The 16,467-nt window shown below is 41.7% G+C and overlaps 1 protein-coding gene across 1 annotated transcript; it reads right to left on the reverse strand.

The window, feature by feature from the left end:
* Positions 1-676: 676 nt before the first annotated feature.
* On the reverse strand, positions 677-7,272 carry zgc:174895 (uncharacterized protein LOC100126024 homolog). The gene is given in 7 exon segments (XM_038973632.1): positions 677-819; positions 990-1,085; positions 1,705-1,770; positions 1,773-1,844; positions 2,311-2,404; positions 7,154-7,251; positions 7,254-7,272. Coding segments are annotated over 7 exon segments (588 nt in total).
* Between the last annotated feature and the right edge of the window lie 9,195 nt (positions 7,273-16,467).

The following is a 16,467-nucleotide window of genomic DNA, read 5'->3' on the forward strand; positions in this document are numbered from 1 at the left end:
AAGACAATGCTAGACCTCATGTGGCTGGAGTGTGTCAGCAGTTCCTGCAAGAGGAAGGCATTGATGCTATGGACTGGCCCGCCCGTTCCCCAGACCTGAATCCAATTGAGCACATCTGGGACATCATGTCTCGCTCCATCCACCAACGCCACGTTGCACCACAGACTGTCCAGGAGTTGGCAGATGCTTTAGTCCAGGTCTGGGAGGAGATCCCTCAGGAGACCATCCGCCACCTCATCAGGAGCATGCCCAGGCGTTGTAGGGAGGTCATACAGGCACGTGGAGGCCACACACACTACTGAGCCTCATTTTGACTTGTTTTAAGGACATTACATCAAAGTTGGATCAGCCTGTAGTGTGGTTTTCCACTTTAATTTTGAGCGTGACTCCAAATCCAGACCTCCATGGGTTGATAAATTTGATTTCCATTGATAATTTTTGTGTGATTTTGTTGTCAGCACATTCAACTATGTAAAGAAAAAAGTATTTAATAAGAATAGTTCATTCATTCAGATCTAGGATGTGTTATTTTAGTGTTCCCTTTATTTTTTTGAGCAGTGTATGATCTTCGTGACTTCTTGGACAAAGCACCATGCAAGAGTAACATAGAATCCTGGTCAGCACAGTTAGAGATTGCCTACTCTACTCTGAATTGCGTGACCTTGAGTTTGAGCATTTAACTGGCGAAGCTCTTGAAGGAGTCAAGATATTGTTTGTCAATTTGACTCTGTAGTTCCTCCGGGATGCAGTGAGAGTGTTTGTATTTCTCCTTGATTCACTTCCCTCCCTCGCTGTTCTCAATGGCCACAGCAGCAACACCTGCAAATATGCATTACTTTTACTTGATAATAATTAAGGTAGAAGAAAACTTTAAAGTATACAGTTGTGATTAAAGTATATATTTTTTGCACTTCTCAGTAATAGAACAAGTTAAATCAAGTCTAGCCCACCTACAATGAGACACATTGTCTGGCACTGTGATTACACACCTACAACAGTCGCTCCCTGCCTCTCCACCAGTTTGATAGCAGCCTTCATGGTTCCTCCGGTCTCTATCCACTGGTCCACTATCAGCACCTGGAGCCCTGAAGCACAGAGACAGACCAACTAGTGGTTGTGGCTGTGTCCCAAATGGCACCCTATTCCCTACATAGTGCATTACTAGCTCTATGGGCACTGGTCAAAATAAGGGAATAGGGTGCCATTCGGGATCTACACCGCATTTCTATTCAAACTCCTAACTCACAGTATGCACACCGGCAGTCCTTCTGAGATACAGTACAAAACACATTCAGAGAATCTTCTTGAAGGGCAAATGTTTCCTTAAATATTTGCTATACAGAGTAGGGCCCTTGGTTCCTGCACCAACACTAGAGGGCATTATGTCACAGGAAATAAGAGTGGCTATGTCTGGAGGGAATGAGGCCATGGTTGCATTCATTGAAACAAATACAAAGTGTCAGAGCCAAAACAGGCCATACTGCCTCTTTGCTTGTGGGTTCATTGAGCTTGTCTCACACTATGTTGTCCATTGCTACATTCATGTTAATGAGTATGTCTCTTTATCCTTCACCTCAAGATTCTACAAACAATGCAGGACTTTTGAAACCTTAGACGAGTGGTGTCCGTTCATTGGCCATAGACTCAAAATTGTGACTTATTCACCAAGGAAAGCTATCCTGTCAGACTGTGATGGTGACTCACTTGGCCTTAACACATCCAGGCGAACCTTCACCATCTTCTCTCTGCCTGAGTAGTCACTGTGCTCTGGGTTTGTGTGCACAGGTGTCCTGCTTTGCGGATAGCCAGAAAGCCCTTTCCAAGGGTGGTGGCCACAGCCGATCCTGAAAACCACCAAGATACAAATGACATCTTCGAAACAGCACAGATAGACTGTTATTGTGTTGATGAGATTGTGAGTTCATTTCACCAATCAATATTTTCTCTCAGAAGAAATTGAAGTGATTGAAGTGACAGCAGCATTCCATGTAGATCAATCCATACAGATCCATTTCACACATACTGTGATTGATTTAGCAAGGCTTTTATTTTGAATTGCATGGTGTGATATTGTACTCTTAAAGTGTGTCCTTGGTGACGCAATTCCCCAAGCAGGACCTATGTGTACTACCCCTAAATTAAGTATCATTGCCAAGGGGGTTAGGTTTCCTGCCCTTTCAGTGGAGCTTGCTGGATTTGAAATAAAATTAGTATCAAGTAAGTAGCATGGAGCCACACTTAAGCAACAACACATGAGCAGATTGGTTGAGATTGTATGTTTTCCTAAAACATTATTGACTGGTTGTTTACCGAGGATGAATCCCATTGCATCTATACCCACTACCAGGTCAATGGCCTCCTTCTGGAATGGATAGAAAAGGTCCTTCACACAATCTGACAGGGCCTGATCAGAATTAACCAGATTGACCACCCGGACTGCTATGGGTTTCCTTACAGTATCTTTACGTATATGCACTGGGCAAAATACACATTTTACACACTGCTGGGGAAATTTGTTATAGTTATAGGTTGTACAGTGGGTATCATAAGTATTCACCCCCGTTGGATTTCTTCGTATTTTGTTTCCGTTACAAAGTGGGATTGAAATAGATTTAATTGTAATTTTTCTCATTGATCAACACGACATACTCCATAATGTCAAATTGAAAAGAAAATTCTACACATTTTTACTAATTAATAATAAAATAAAATAATTAAAATACACTCACCAGTCAGTTTATTAGGTACACCATCCCGTTCACGAAAATCACGAAAATGGATCGCTCCTACAGACAATGAGTCACGTGGCCATGGCTTGTTATATAAAGTAGGCAGACAGGCATCGAGGCATTCAGTTACTGTTAGATTGAACGTTAGAATGGTCAAAACAAGTGACCTAAACGACTTTGAGGGTGGTATGATTGACAGAAATTGCCGCCCTCCTTGGCTTTTCACGTACGACAGTGTCTAGGGTTTACCAAGAATGTGCGACAAACAAAAAACATCCAATCAAAGGCAGTCCTGTGGGTGAAAACAGCTAGTTGATGAGAGAGGTCGAAGGAGAATGGCAAGAATCGTGCAAGCTAACAGGTTGGCCACAAACAGACAAGTACCGGCGCAGTACAACAGTGGCGTGCTGAATGGCATCTCGAAAAGCACAACTTGTCGATCCTTGTCCCGGATGGGCTAATGCAGCAGACGACCACTCCTATCAGCTAAAAACAAGAAGAAGTGGCTCCAGTGGGCACACGATCACCAACACAGAACAATTTGCGGAGTGGAAAAACATTACCTGGTCTGACGAATCACGGTTCCTGTTGCACCATGCTGATGACAGAGTCAGCATTTAGTATAAGCAGCATGAGTCCATGGAACCATCCTGCCTGGTACAAGCTGGTGGCGGTGGTGTAATGGTGTGGGGAATGTTTCCCTGGTACACGTTAGGTCCTTTGATACCAATTGAGCAACAAACGTTTCCGACACCTTGTATCATCCACACCCTGAAGAATTCAGGCTGTTCTGGAGACAAAGGGGGGGGGGGAGGGGGGGGCAGACCCGGTACTATATGGGTGTCCCTAATAAACTGGCCGGTGAGTGTATAGTTGTTGCATAAGTATTCACCCCTTTGTTTAGGCAAGTCTAAATTAGTTCAGGAGTAACATTTGGCTTGACAAATCACATAATAAGTTACAGGGACTCACTCTGTGTGAAATAATATATGTACAGTGGGGAGAACAAGTATTTGATACACTGCCGATTTTGCAGGTTTTCCTACTTACAAAGCATGTAGAGGTCTGTCATTTTTATCATAGGTACACTTCAACTGTGAGAGACGGAATCTAAAACTAAAATCCAGAAAATCACATTGTATGATTTTTAAGTAATTAATTTTCATTTTATTGCATGACATAAGTATTTGATCACCTACCAACCAGTAAGAATTCCGGCTCTCACAGACCTGTTAGTTTTTCTTTAAGAAGCCCTCCTGTTCTCCACTCATTACCTGTATTAACTGCACCTGTTTGAACTCATTACCTGTATAAAAGACACCTGTCCACACACTCAATCAAACAGACTCCAACCTCTCCACAATGGCCAAGACCAGAGAGCTGTGTAAGGACATCAGGGATAAAATTGTAGACCTGCACAAGGCTGGGATGGGCTACAGGACAATAGGCAAGCAGCTTGGTGAGAAGGCAACAACTGTTGGTGCAATTATTAGAAAATGGAAGAAGTTCAAGATGACGGTCAATCACCCTCGGTCTGGGGCTCCATGCAAGATCTCACCTCGTGGGGCATAAATGATCATGAGGAAGGTGAGGGATCAGCCCAGAACTACACGGCAGGACCTGGTCAATGACCTGAAGAGAGCTGGGACCACAGTCTCAAAGAAAACCATTAGTAACACACTACGCCGTCATGGATTAAAATCCTGCAGCGCACGCAAGGTCCCCCTGCTCAAGCCAGCGTATGTCCAGGCCCGTCTGAAGTTTGCCACTGACCATCTGGATGATCCAGAGGAGGAATGGGAGAAGGTCATCTGGTCTGATGAGACAAAAATATAGTTTTTTGTTCTAAACTCCACTCGCCGTGTTTGGAGGAAGAAGAAGGATGAGTACAACCCCAAGAACACCATCCCAACCGTGAAGCATGGAGGTGGAAACATCATTCTTTGGGGATGCTTTTCTGCAAAGGGGGCAGGACGACTGCACCGTATTGAGGGGAGGATGGATGGGGCCATGTATCGCGAGATCTTGGCCAACAACCTCCTTCCCTCAGTAAGAGCATTGAAGATGGGTCGTGGCTGGGTCTTCCAGCATGACAATGACCCGAAACACACAGCCAGGGCAACTAAGGAGTGGCTCCATAAGAAGCATCTCAAGGTCCTGGAGTGGCCTAGCCAGTCTCCAGACCTGAACCCAATGGAAAATCTTTGGAGGGAGCTGAAAGTCCATATTGCCCAGCGACAGCCCCGAAACCTGAAGGATCTGGAGAAGGTCTGTATGGAGGAGTGGGCCAAAATCCCTGCTGCAGTGTGTGCAAACCTGGTCAAGAACTACAGGAAACGTATGATCTCTGTAATTGCAAACAAAGGTTTCTGTACCAAATATTAAGTTCTGCTTTTCTGATGTATCAAATACTTATGTCATGCAATAAAATGCAAATGAATTACTTAAAAATCATACAATGTGATTTTCTGGATTTTTGTTTTAGATTCCGTCTCTCACAGTTGAAGTGTACCTATGATCAAAAATTACAGACCTCTACATGCTTTGTAAGTAGGAAAGCCTGCAAAATCGGCAGTGTATCAAATACTTGTTCTCCCCACTGTATATATATATAAAACAAAACATTTTTTTGTACTTTTAACCCTTTTGTTCCTCAATTTCATGATATCCAATTGGTTGTTACCATCTTGTCCCATCGCTGCAACTCCACTATGGACTCCGGAGAGGCGAAGGTCGAGAGCCATGTGTCTACTAAACATGACCCTACATTACCAAGCCACACTGCTTCTTGACACAGTGCTTGCTAAACCCAGACGCCAGCCGGACCAATGTCTCAGAGGAAACTCCGTCCAGCTGGTGACCGAATTCAGCTTGCATGCTCCCGGCCCGCCACAAGGAGTCGCTAGAGTGGGATGGGACAAGGAAAATCTCAGCCGGCCAAACCCTCCCCTAACCCGGATGACGCTGGGCCAATTATGCGCCGCCTCATGGGTCTTCCGGTCATGGTCGGCTGTGACACAGCCTGGGATCGAACCCAGGTCTGTAGTGATGCCTCGTGCCTTAGACCGCTGTGCTACTCGGGATGTGAAATAATAGGGGTTGACATGATTTATGAATGGCTACCCCTTCCTATGCCCCCCATACATTTAATCTGTAAGGTCCCTCAGTCAAGTATTGCGTTTCAAGCACAGATTCAACTACAAAGACCAGGGAGCTTTTCTAAAGCCTCATAAAGAAGGGCAGTGCTTGGTTGATGGTTAACAATAACAAATCATACATTGAATATATCTTTAAGCGTGGTCAAGTTAATAATTATGCTGTAGATTATGTATTAAACCACCCAGACATAAAAAATACAGTCGTCATTCTGAACTAAGCTGCAGGACAGGAAGGAAAAATGCTCAGGGATGTCACTATGAGGTCATTGGTCATTTTAAAAGTTATAGAGTTCAATGGCTGTGATGGGAGAAAACTGAGGATAGATCAACAACAACATTGTAGTGACTCCACAATAATGACCTAAATGACAGAGTTAAAATAAGAATACAAATCTACAGAATAAAAATATTCAAAAATGTACATCCTGTGCTTATGCAACAAGGCACTAAAGTAATACTGCAAAAAACACGGCAAAGGAATACACTTTTTGGCCTAAATGCAAAGCCTTATGTTTGTGGCAAACGCAACACATCACTGAGTAACTGCCTGAAATCAGCAAGGACTGGCGAGTTGTTCAGGGTAAAAAGAAACGGGATGGAGCTAAGCACAGGCAAAATCCTAGAGGAAAACCTGCTTCAGTCTGCTTTATACCAGACACTGGGAGAGGAATTTACCTTTCAGCAGGACAATAACTTACAACACAAGGCCAAATCTACACTGGAGTTGCTTACCAAGAAGACGTGAAAATTGCTGTCTAGCCATGATCCGCAACACCTTGACAGAGCTAGAATTTTGAAAATAATAATGAGTTGCACAATCCAGGTGTGCAAAGATGACTTGCATCTTTAATCACTACCAACGGTGTTTCTAACATGTATTGACTCAGGGGGGTTAATACTTATCTAATCAAGGTATACAGTATTAGTGTTATATTTTTCATTCATCTTTATAAAATGTTCAGAAGACAGAATGTTTTGGCTAGATCGTTGACAAAAAAAGGACAAATCCATCTTAAATCACACTTTGTAACACAATGAAATGTGAACAAATCCAAGGAGGGTGAATACTTAGGATACCCACTGTATTGTTCAGTTACCACATCATCTTTTAATCCCTCTTGAAAGGCAAAAGTACTCTCCTGGGGAATACATCCCAAGAATTTGATGACCCAGAAATGTGAAATTCAACTGCTAAAAGCCACTCAACACTCACTCTCATCTTCTTTGGACAAATGGACCAGGAAACTAAAGGTATATCACTAGTACCTGGGAATTACAGTAGAGTCTTGATGGGTCCAACCAGGCAAAAGTTGGTCCTTTGGTGTTTGGTGCCATTAGGGAAAGGTACCAGCCCCCCTGTCTGTTGGAACAGCCAAAGCGTCCATTTGTAGTAACAGTCCACACAGTTATAGAGGCAGAGGTGCCTGGGCTGTGAATCTGTCTGTTGACCTGGCCACCCATATCAGGTTCCAGGGAGTGTGCCAATGTGTAGACCATGCCACAGAGTACATACTGACATGGAGGCCTTACAGAGCTCTACTCATTATCATTAGCGCTAGACCCTGATATTGTTATTGCAACATTTCTAATATATATTTTTTTAAAGTAATGCAACCTGAATGAAAATCATAATCCAGTTTAAATCAATGTCAAGACACATTTTAGATTGCAGAATCAAAATTCACATGTAGTCTCCTTAGTTAAATTAAATACACAATTGGAGCAAAAGTTAATAAGATTGGTTAAAATGAAAATATAATCTTTTTTGTAATAATATGGTGTAGTCCGCTCAAATAGCACAGCAGATTACTCTAAAATATGGCTAAGATATTTGAAAGTTTGCTGTTTTAAATGATAAAACAAAATACAAAAATTATGCAATAGTTCTAATGCTATAATGTTGTTAAAAGTTAAAAAATGTATCAAACAGCTTTAATCATTAATATTTAAATAGACTTACAACGCTGTCTTGTGGTGGATATGTGAAGATACTCTGCGTACAAATAACTTTGGTGAATCCACAAACATAGATAATGATAGAAGCCTTTAGTGGCCAAAAGGCAATTTTGGCACGGGAAGCGCCATTGGCTTCCATCATACTTCCACCATTTTAAAGTAATCAAAGTAGTCAACTGGGTGGGGATTCCTATGGGTTGTGGCGCTGCCCATGCTGTCACAGACGCTATAATGGCACAGATATAAAGATGAGTCCTCTATCTATCTCTATGATCCCAAACCAGCCCCTCTCCCTTACCAACTCGCTTGGAGGGTCCTACATTGTCATGTGTTGCTGTCAAAACTCAGAGGGTGACGCCTCGATCAGACCGACAACATCATTGTGTTTTGGTACACCTGAAGTACAATTATTTCCAATGGAATGCTGTGTTTACCTTGCACACAGATTATCCGTTATATTGACCAGATACTCATGTGGCCGCTCTAACAATGGAAATACATTTCTTCAAAAATGGAAGGCATTCGAGAGGAGGCAAAATCAGGTAGGACCATTATAGCCAATGAGATGACTGATATGCATGTGAACGACAGACACAACTCCGATATAGTGTTTTTTCTCAAAGTTGGCAGGATGTCACGCGTCCTAATTATATCAGTACACTCGTAACAACCTAAGCATTACGAAACGTATATTCGATCAAATAAGTCACACCAAGCAAATAAACCATTAAATGTTTATTAACCAAATTCAACATTCTCATTGACCAACAAGGAAAACAACATTGAGTCCCCTGACGCTTATGATGACAATTGTGCAATTGCACCGTCCGCAATCGCAGGGCTCTGCAGCGGGTGATGCGGTCAGCCTAACGCATCACCGGGGGCACACTGCCTGCCCTCCAGGACATCTACAGCACCCGGTGTCACAGGAAGGCCAAGAAGATCATCAAGGACTCAAGGATCTATCCAATGTATGCATCAAATTGTAAGCGTAGAGGTAACAGAAATAGTAGCAAAAGGTGAATGTTGAACTTTTGCTGCACACATATCCAAAAACAATTTTGGATTACATAATGAAAAATGTTTGACTTCAGAATTTATTATGCAGCATTGATGCAAATATGCTGTCGGTCTGATCGAAGCGTGATTTCCAGAGACTGGCAAGGGAGATCAACAAGCCTCTACTATTCTGCTAGCGTCACTTTTCTATGGTAATGAGGAAACCTTCAAAATGAAAGCCAGCATTTCAAAACATCGCAGGGTGGATAACGCATTAAAAAATATATTACATTTTAATCAATGTTGATTTTTATTGTGCTTAATAGCAAATGCAAAAAGGAATTTATGGAGAATTTAAGGAATTTTAAGACCACTTGAGAAATACAATGTTCAGACTGGCATGTTGACAATATTGGGCTTATAGTGAAAAACATGTTTTATTTGTGCCCATATAAAACTGGGGTTGGAAGTACACAGTAGGGTCTCTAGAATCTCTATATTGTGTCATTTCATGGGGCACTGAATAATACGGAGTGTTGGTGGCCTTTTACTAGACCCATTTCATAGGACACAATGCAAATCACTGCATATAAAATATATATTGGCTTATAGTGAAAAAAACATGATTTGTGCCCATGTTAAAGTGGGATTGGATGTACTCAGTAGGGTCTGTATAATCTATATATGGTGTTATTTCATGGGGCACTGAATAATAAGCCAGTAAGAAAGAGAATTTGAGGATAAACAACTTCCAATTCAGAAATACCTGTAACGGTCCTGACCTGTTTTATGTTGTTTTTGTATGTGTTTATGGTCAGGGCGTGTGTTTTGGGTGGGCAGTCTATGTTTTGTATTTCTAGGTTGGTTTTTGTGTTCGGCCTGGTATGATTCTCAATTAGAGACAGGTGTGTATCGTTTGTCTCTAATTGAGAGTCATACTAAGGCAGCCAGGGTTTCACTGGGGTTTGGTGGGTGTTTGTTCCTGTGTCCTCACAGGACGGTTGAAGGTTAGTCACATTTGTTGTTTTGTAGTTTTGTAGTGTCTTGTTTGCTGTTGTCATTAAAAGATGGCTTATTTCCCTCAATCCGCATCTTGGTCCTATCCATGCTCCTTCTCGTCTAAGGGGGAGAACAACAATGACTGCCTTTACAATACCTGTCATTACAGTATCTGGAAATGCATGGGGGTTGTTGTGGTGGATGTGACACTATACTATGAATTTTCTCATCAATGCCCCCATTTTAGGAAACAGTCAGATGGTAGTAATTGTGGTGTTTATGTGTGCTTGTTTTCTAAAGCAGTCAATGTGAATACGCTTTGTCACAATGGCATGCAAGACTATGTTTTACATTAGTTATCAGACAGGAAATGTCTTTATTCATAGAAAAGGTTTTAAGCTTTAAGAATATAGCAGACTCATGTAATGTATTTTAAACTGTACAGAAAATACCTTTGCTGACCTTGATAGATAATCATCACAATATAACATGAAAATAATATTGTCTTATTGTTTTTGAAATATAGTTAATAGGCGTATGCCTGTACTCTACACAATAGCTTTGAACATACCAGTATTGGTGTAAACTTTCTAAAGAAATGCTAGTATAAATGATTGGTTGCAATGCTCTATAAAACAGTTATACTGCACTAGAGTGAGAAAAGAAAATTGATATTCCCAAAGTTTAGCATGTCTTTGGAGGGGGACCTTACAATATATAAATCTCAGTAACAGTTAAACATCTTAGGCTTATGTGTGGCTGCTTGGCCATGGAAACCCATTTAATGCAGCTCCTGACCAACAGTTACTGTGCTGACCTTGCTTCAAGAGGTCGTTAGGAACTCTGTAGTGAGTGTTGCAACCGAGGACAGATGATTTTTACGCACTACGCGCTTCAGCACTCGGGTGGTCCAGTTCTGTGAGCTTGTGTGGCCTACCACTTTGCGGTCGTTGTTGCTCCTAGATGTTTCCACTTCACAATAACAGCACTTACAATTGACTAGGGCAGGTCTAGCAGGGCAGAAGTGTGACACACTAACTTGTTGGAAAGTTGGCATCCTATGACGGTGCCACATTAAAAGTCACTGAGCTCTTCAGTAAGGCCATTCTAATTCCAATGTTTGTCTATGGAGATTGCATGGCTGTGTGCTGGATTTTATACACCTTTCAGCAACAGATATGGCTGAAATAGCCAAATCCACCAAATTGAAGGGGTGTATTTCTGTGTTTTGTATTTAGCTAGGCAAGTCAGTTAAGAACAAATTCTTATTTTCAATGACAGTCTAGGACCAGTGGGTTAAATGCCTTGTTCAGGGGCAGAACAACAGATTTGTATCTTGTCAACTCAGGGATTTGATCTTGCAACCTTTCAGTTATAAGTCCAACACTCTAACCACTAGGCTACCTGCCGTTGGGATAGCATTTTGCTCTGGAGCCTGCAGCCTTGCTGGCTTGGTCAGAGGCTATCGAAGGGCCTAATTAGCCCATACACACGCAATAATTTTCACTCCCTCAGCTTTGGGACATTTGTGCAAATGGTGGGGGCATGTGAACAAGCAAATGGAGGCCCGAAGTGCCTGGGGAAGGAGAAGGGGGTAATTTGGGACTCAGCCTAAATTCTCTTACTTATACTTTGGTTTAAGAATGTTTCATTTTCATTAACTCGAAAGTTATTAAGACTGCATAGCCACTTTTGGTGAGTGAACCAACCAGCACCCTCTTGCGTTTTTTTATAAAACAGTAACCGCTTTAACTTTATCACACACATCATAAATTGATTATGGATGGGGGAAAGAGCAATCATATAAACTGTGGGGCAATAAGGTCAAACATATACTGACAGAAGTAACATTTCAAAGAAATGTATAAAAAAATGCATTAACTGTCAAGCAACACTCATCTCCTCTCCGTTGTGTCAGGCAGGGTTGTATTAGTGAGGTCTCTGAGCTTCGATGAGGAGGCACATCTGACTCCTCCTTGACACATCATGTCTTCATCTGGATGCTCAGAAATAGTCTGGACATTTGGTACCTGCAATACCATGTGTAAATATACTGTAGGTCAAAACCATTGGTAGAAATGTGAAAATATGAATTAATGAAAATTGTAATGCCATAGAGATCCTATTAATCTACTAGAGGGGCTATGTCATACACCCTCAAAGTTCTAGAATGGAGTGAAACTAGCAGCCGTATTGGTCAGGGAGAAATCCAAACCAGTCTAATTGGAATGAATGGCAGTGGAGGCATAATCCAGATTTTACTAATGCAGGGAGGAAACAAGTAAGGCGTGCGATATATCAGAAAGTATGTCATATAATTATTGACACCATAAAATATTGTCATATAACTATAAATACAGTTCATACAGGTTTTATACCAATGTTCTGTATAAATAGCCTTTATAATTGTCACGCCCTGGCCATAGAGAGGCTTTTATTTTCTATTTTGGTTAGGCCAGGGTGTGACTAGGGTGGGCATTCTAGTTTCTTTATTTATATGTTTTCTATTTCTTTGTGTTTGGCCGGGTGTGGTTCTCATTCAGAGGCAGCTGTCTATCGTTGTCTCTGATTGAGAATCATACTTAGGTAGCCTTTTTTCCCACCTGTGTTTGTGGGTAGTTGTTTTCTGTATAGTTGTATTTACCTTACAGAACTGTTCGTTTTTCTCTTTGTTATTTTTGTTTCAGTGTTCAGTTTAATAAAATATCATGAACATGTAACACGCTGCGCTTTGGTCCACTCCTTCTTCATCAGGCGAGCGTGACAATAATATACGTAAACAGGCCATAAATGTTTTTTTTCATTCTTGGAACACTTTGAGTGCTATTATACATTATATTTACAAAAGTAAAATTAGTGGATTAAGCTATTTAAGCCGTTGCTGGCAGGTGTATAAAATCGAGCACACAGCCATGAAATCTCCATAGACAAACATTGGCAGTAGAATGGCCTCACTGAAGAGCTCAGTGACTTTCAACTTGGCACTGTCATAGGATGCCACTTTCCAACAAGTTAGTTCCTAGAATTTCTGCCCTGCTAGAGCTGCCTCAGTCTACTGTAAGTGCTGTTATTGTGAAGTGGAAACGTCTAGGAGCAACACAAGTAGACCACACAAGCTCACAGAACAGGACCGCCGAGTGCTGAAGCGCGTAGTGCATAAAAATCATCTGTCCTCGGTTGCAACACTCACTACGGAGTTCCAAACTGCCTCTGGAAGCAACGTCAGCACAAGAACTGTTCGTCAGGAGCTTCATGAAATGGGTTTCCATGGCCGAGCAGCCTCACACAAGCCTAAGATCACCATGTGCAATGCAAAACATCATCTGGAGTGGTGTAAAGCTCGCTGCCATTGGACCCTGGAGCAGTGGAAACGCGTTCTCTGGAGGAATGAATCACGCTTCACCATCTGGCAGTCTGATGGACGAATCTGGGTTTGGCAGATGCCAGGAGAACGCTATCTGCCCCAATGCATAGTGCCAACTGTAAAGTTTGGTGGAGGAGGAATAATGGTCTGGAGCTGTTTTTCATGGTTTGGGGTAGACCCATTAGTTCCATTGACGGGAAATCTTAACGCAATAGCATACAATGACGTTCTAGACGATTCTGTGCTTCCAACTTTGTGGCTAGAGCTTGGGGAGGGCCCTTTCCTGTTTCAGCATGACAATGCTCCTGTGCACAAAGCGAGGTCCATACAGAAATGGTTTGTTGAGATCGGTGTGGAAGAACTTGACTGGCCTGCACAGAGCCCTGACCTCAACCCCTTCGAACACCTTTGGGATGAATTGGAACGCAGACTGCGAGCCAGACCTAATCTCCCAACATCAGTGACCGACCTCACTAATGCTCTTGTGGCTGAATGGAAGCAATTCCCTGTAACAATGTTCCAACATCTAGTGGAAAGCCTTACCAGAAGAGTGGAAATTGTTATAGCAGCAAAGGTGGGACCAACTCCATATTAATACCCATGACTTTGGAATGAGATGGTGTGTCCATATACTTTTGGTCATGTGGTGTATGATACAATATCAGTGCTTGTTGCATTTACAACTTGTCTAAGTCCTATCATCAACTGATTTCAGCCAGTGTATGGCTGTGGTTTGACTGCATTTTTGTAAATGGAATGTTGGCATATTGGCAGTTAATTTGAAAGATTTATGGAATCTTCCCTCTAAAACTGACTGGCTAGCTAGCTAACAAACGTACAGTGCAGATAAATTCTTTAAATTCATTATTTCACACAATATCACAGCACTGGCAAACCATGGTTGACTAACTCCCTGACCAAAATGGCTGGCATTTATGCCATCATAAAGTTCATGTCCATTCTAGTATTTTAGTAATTCCTAATTCTATGGCTAATGCCATCTTGTCAATAATGTTCCCTCACCTGAGAAAATATCCTTTTGCATCTCCATGGACAGTCCCTTATCAACCTCAACTCCTCCTCTCTGCTCACAGTCAAAGAGTGTCCTGAAGGTACACATCCCATTAGACTATCAGAGTATGAGAAGAAGCTGGAATTCATTAACCCATTCATAAGGGGGTTTCGGTAGGCAGGCTGCACCTGTGCTATGCGCGTCTAGGTGAGACTACACAGCCAAAAGGTGAGTGTCTCTAGGCCTACTCAGTTGTTTGCCTACTCTGTGACGCCATAGTAAGAATAGAGAAATCGACAGAACCTTCCATTTAATACAATTCAATTTAATAGAAAGATAAATAAATGTTCTTTGTAGGCAGATTGTATTACCGTGTCTCATTTGTTTGTGCGTAACAGTGTGAACGTTTTGTAATACAACGTGTCCGTATTAGTGTGAATAATTTCGTTTTATCAATAATTTATTATTGTCACTTTCTATTAAAACTCTTATTCTGATAATACCAACTGTAACTATTTGCCTATTAAAAATGGATTATAAAGGCTTTGTTATATAGTCAATGGAAAGGTCCCAAGGCTATCCAAACGGATTACCAGCATATAGGCAGACTTTTATCAATGTCAAAATGTAATACCAATGGAAACAAGCTATTTGATTTATAATATCTGGAGCACAGAAGAATTATTGTTTTCCACCCACTTAATCTTTACAGTAATGAGCTTTCAATTAACCCAGGGGCTTTTCCAAGGTTTAGTCGAATGTTGCCTCAGATGATTTTGCATCATTTCTCTCCACCTTCTAATAACAATCCGATTCCAGTGCATTTGCGGAGAATACAAAAGGCCTACGCCTCTCCTGGAAGCTTATGGTAAATTCTGCCTTGTGACAAAACAGTGGGCTGATTAGAACTCACCGCCGATTTTTGTCTAGACTAGTGACTGCCTGCACATGCAGACCTAGTTAATTGGGTGAAATATTTAATAGTCCATAAAACCTAATAAAATGTTGCCAAAGAAGTATATGTTGCAATATTTAAAATGCATAGTCCGTTTTTGTAAAATGAGTTCCATTACATAGTTAGCTACTTTAATAGATGAATTACCTGCCCGTACCACCATGCAGTGCCAGTCCAAGTAAATGACACCATTCGACACTAGGGCAACATTTACGCTTGGCTCGGATACAGTAGTGCACCCTCTGACATGACCTCAACCTCAGCTCTCCATCCTCCATCGGTAGTAGGTTTCAACCCCAGAAAGAACATGAATTAAACCCAGCTTGCTCATACATGCTGCTGAGAGAGCGCGGATTGCGTGCACGATTTGCAAACCTTTCCATTCTAGAAAAAGAAAGACGTTTGTTTCGACATTCTAATTTAGGTCACCACCAATACCTTTTGTGGAATCTAAAATATGTCCAATCTCTTGGGTTGCAAGAATCACGCCATCCTTTTTACCATGGAAAGCGCGAGAAGAACCTCCTCCTTGCTAGCAGCGTCACCAAAATTAAATCTCGATTTTTTTTATGAAAAGGGGGACGGGAAGGTAACTTGCGGTCAACGCACCGCAGAGTAGCCTAGGCTGGCAGCAGTAGTTCACGCCATCCTATTAACCCTATCGGTTCTGCTTTCTTTGATTATTCGCCTATAAATAAATTGAATGCGTATAAGAGACAAAGACGCACGCAAAAATGTGCCTTGTTAATATACTTTCCTGTAGTTATTGTCTCATTTGGATGTAACGAAATTCAGGCACAAGTAGACTGATTATTTTCGTGTTGAACTGCTAGTAATTGTAGATTAGCCTTGTTTTTATGTTTATATTACTAAGCATCAGTCTGCGCACATTCTGAAATTAGCCTGACCACACGGTCTCAATGAATTCTGTTGAAATAATGGAAAGGGTTTAATCGTCCACTCAAGGGGTACATTTTATGTGTCAGACCCCTCCCATTGTTGTCAGTCATCGTATTAATAATCGCGCCACTAGAAGTGTCATTATAAAGCCGGTTTTGGCGAGAGCCCGGGAACAGTAGTGGTGCTGTCTCAGTGCGCGTGGTGCTGAAAGTGCCATCTGAAGTAATGTGGTCGGTATTTTTTTTCTTTCTGTCTTATCTGGACAGGAACTTTGTCAAAGGAGAATTCCCCAATTATTCTCTAGATTCAGAGAAACAGAGTAAAGATGTGTTTTTCATGCTCAACAGAACTTTCTGTGCCAAAATGTCAGGCATGGGGGGAAATTGCTTTTACCA

The sequence above is a fragment of the Salvelinus namaycush genome, chromosome 34 (genome assembly GCF_016432855.1).
Source record: "Salvelinus namaycush isolate Seneca chromosome 34, SaNama_1.0, whole genome shotgun sequence".
NCBI lineage: Eukaryota > Metazoa > Chordata > Actinopteri > Salmoniformes > Salmonidae > Salvelinus > Salvelinus namaycush.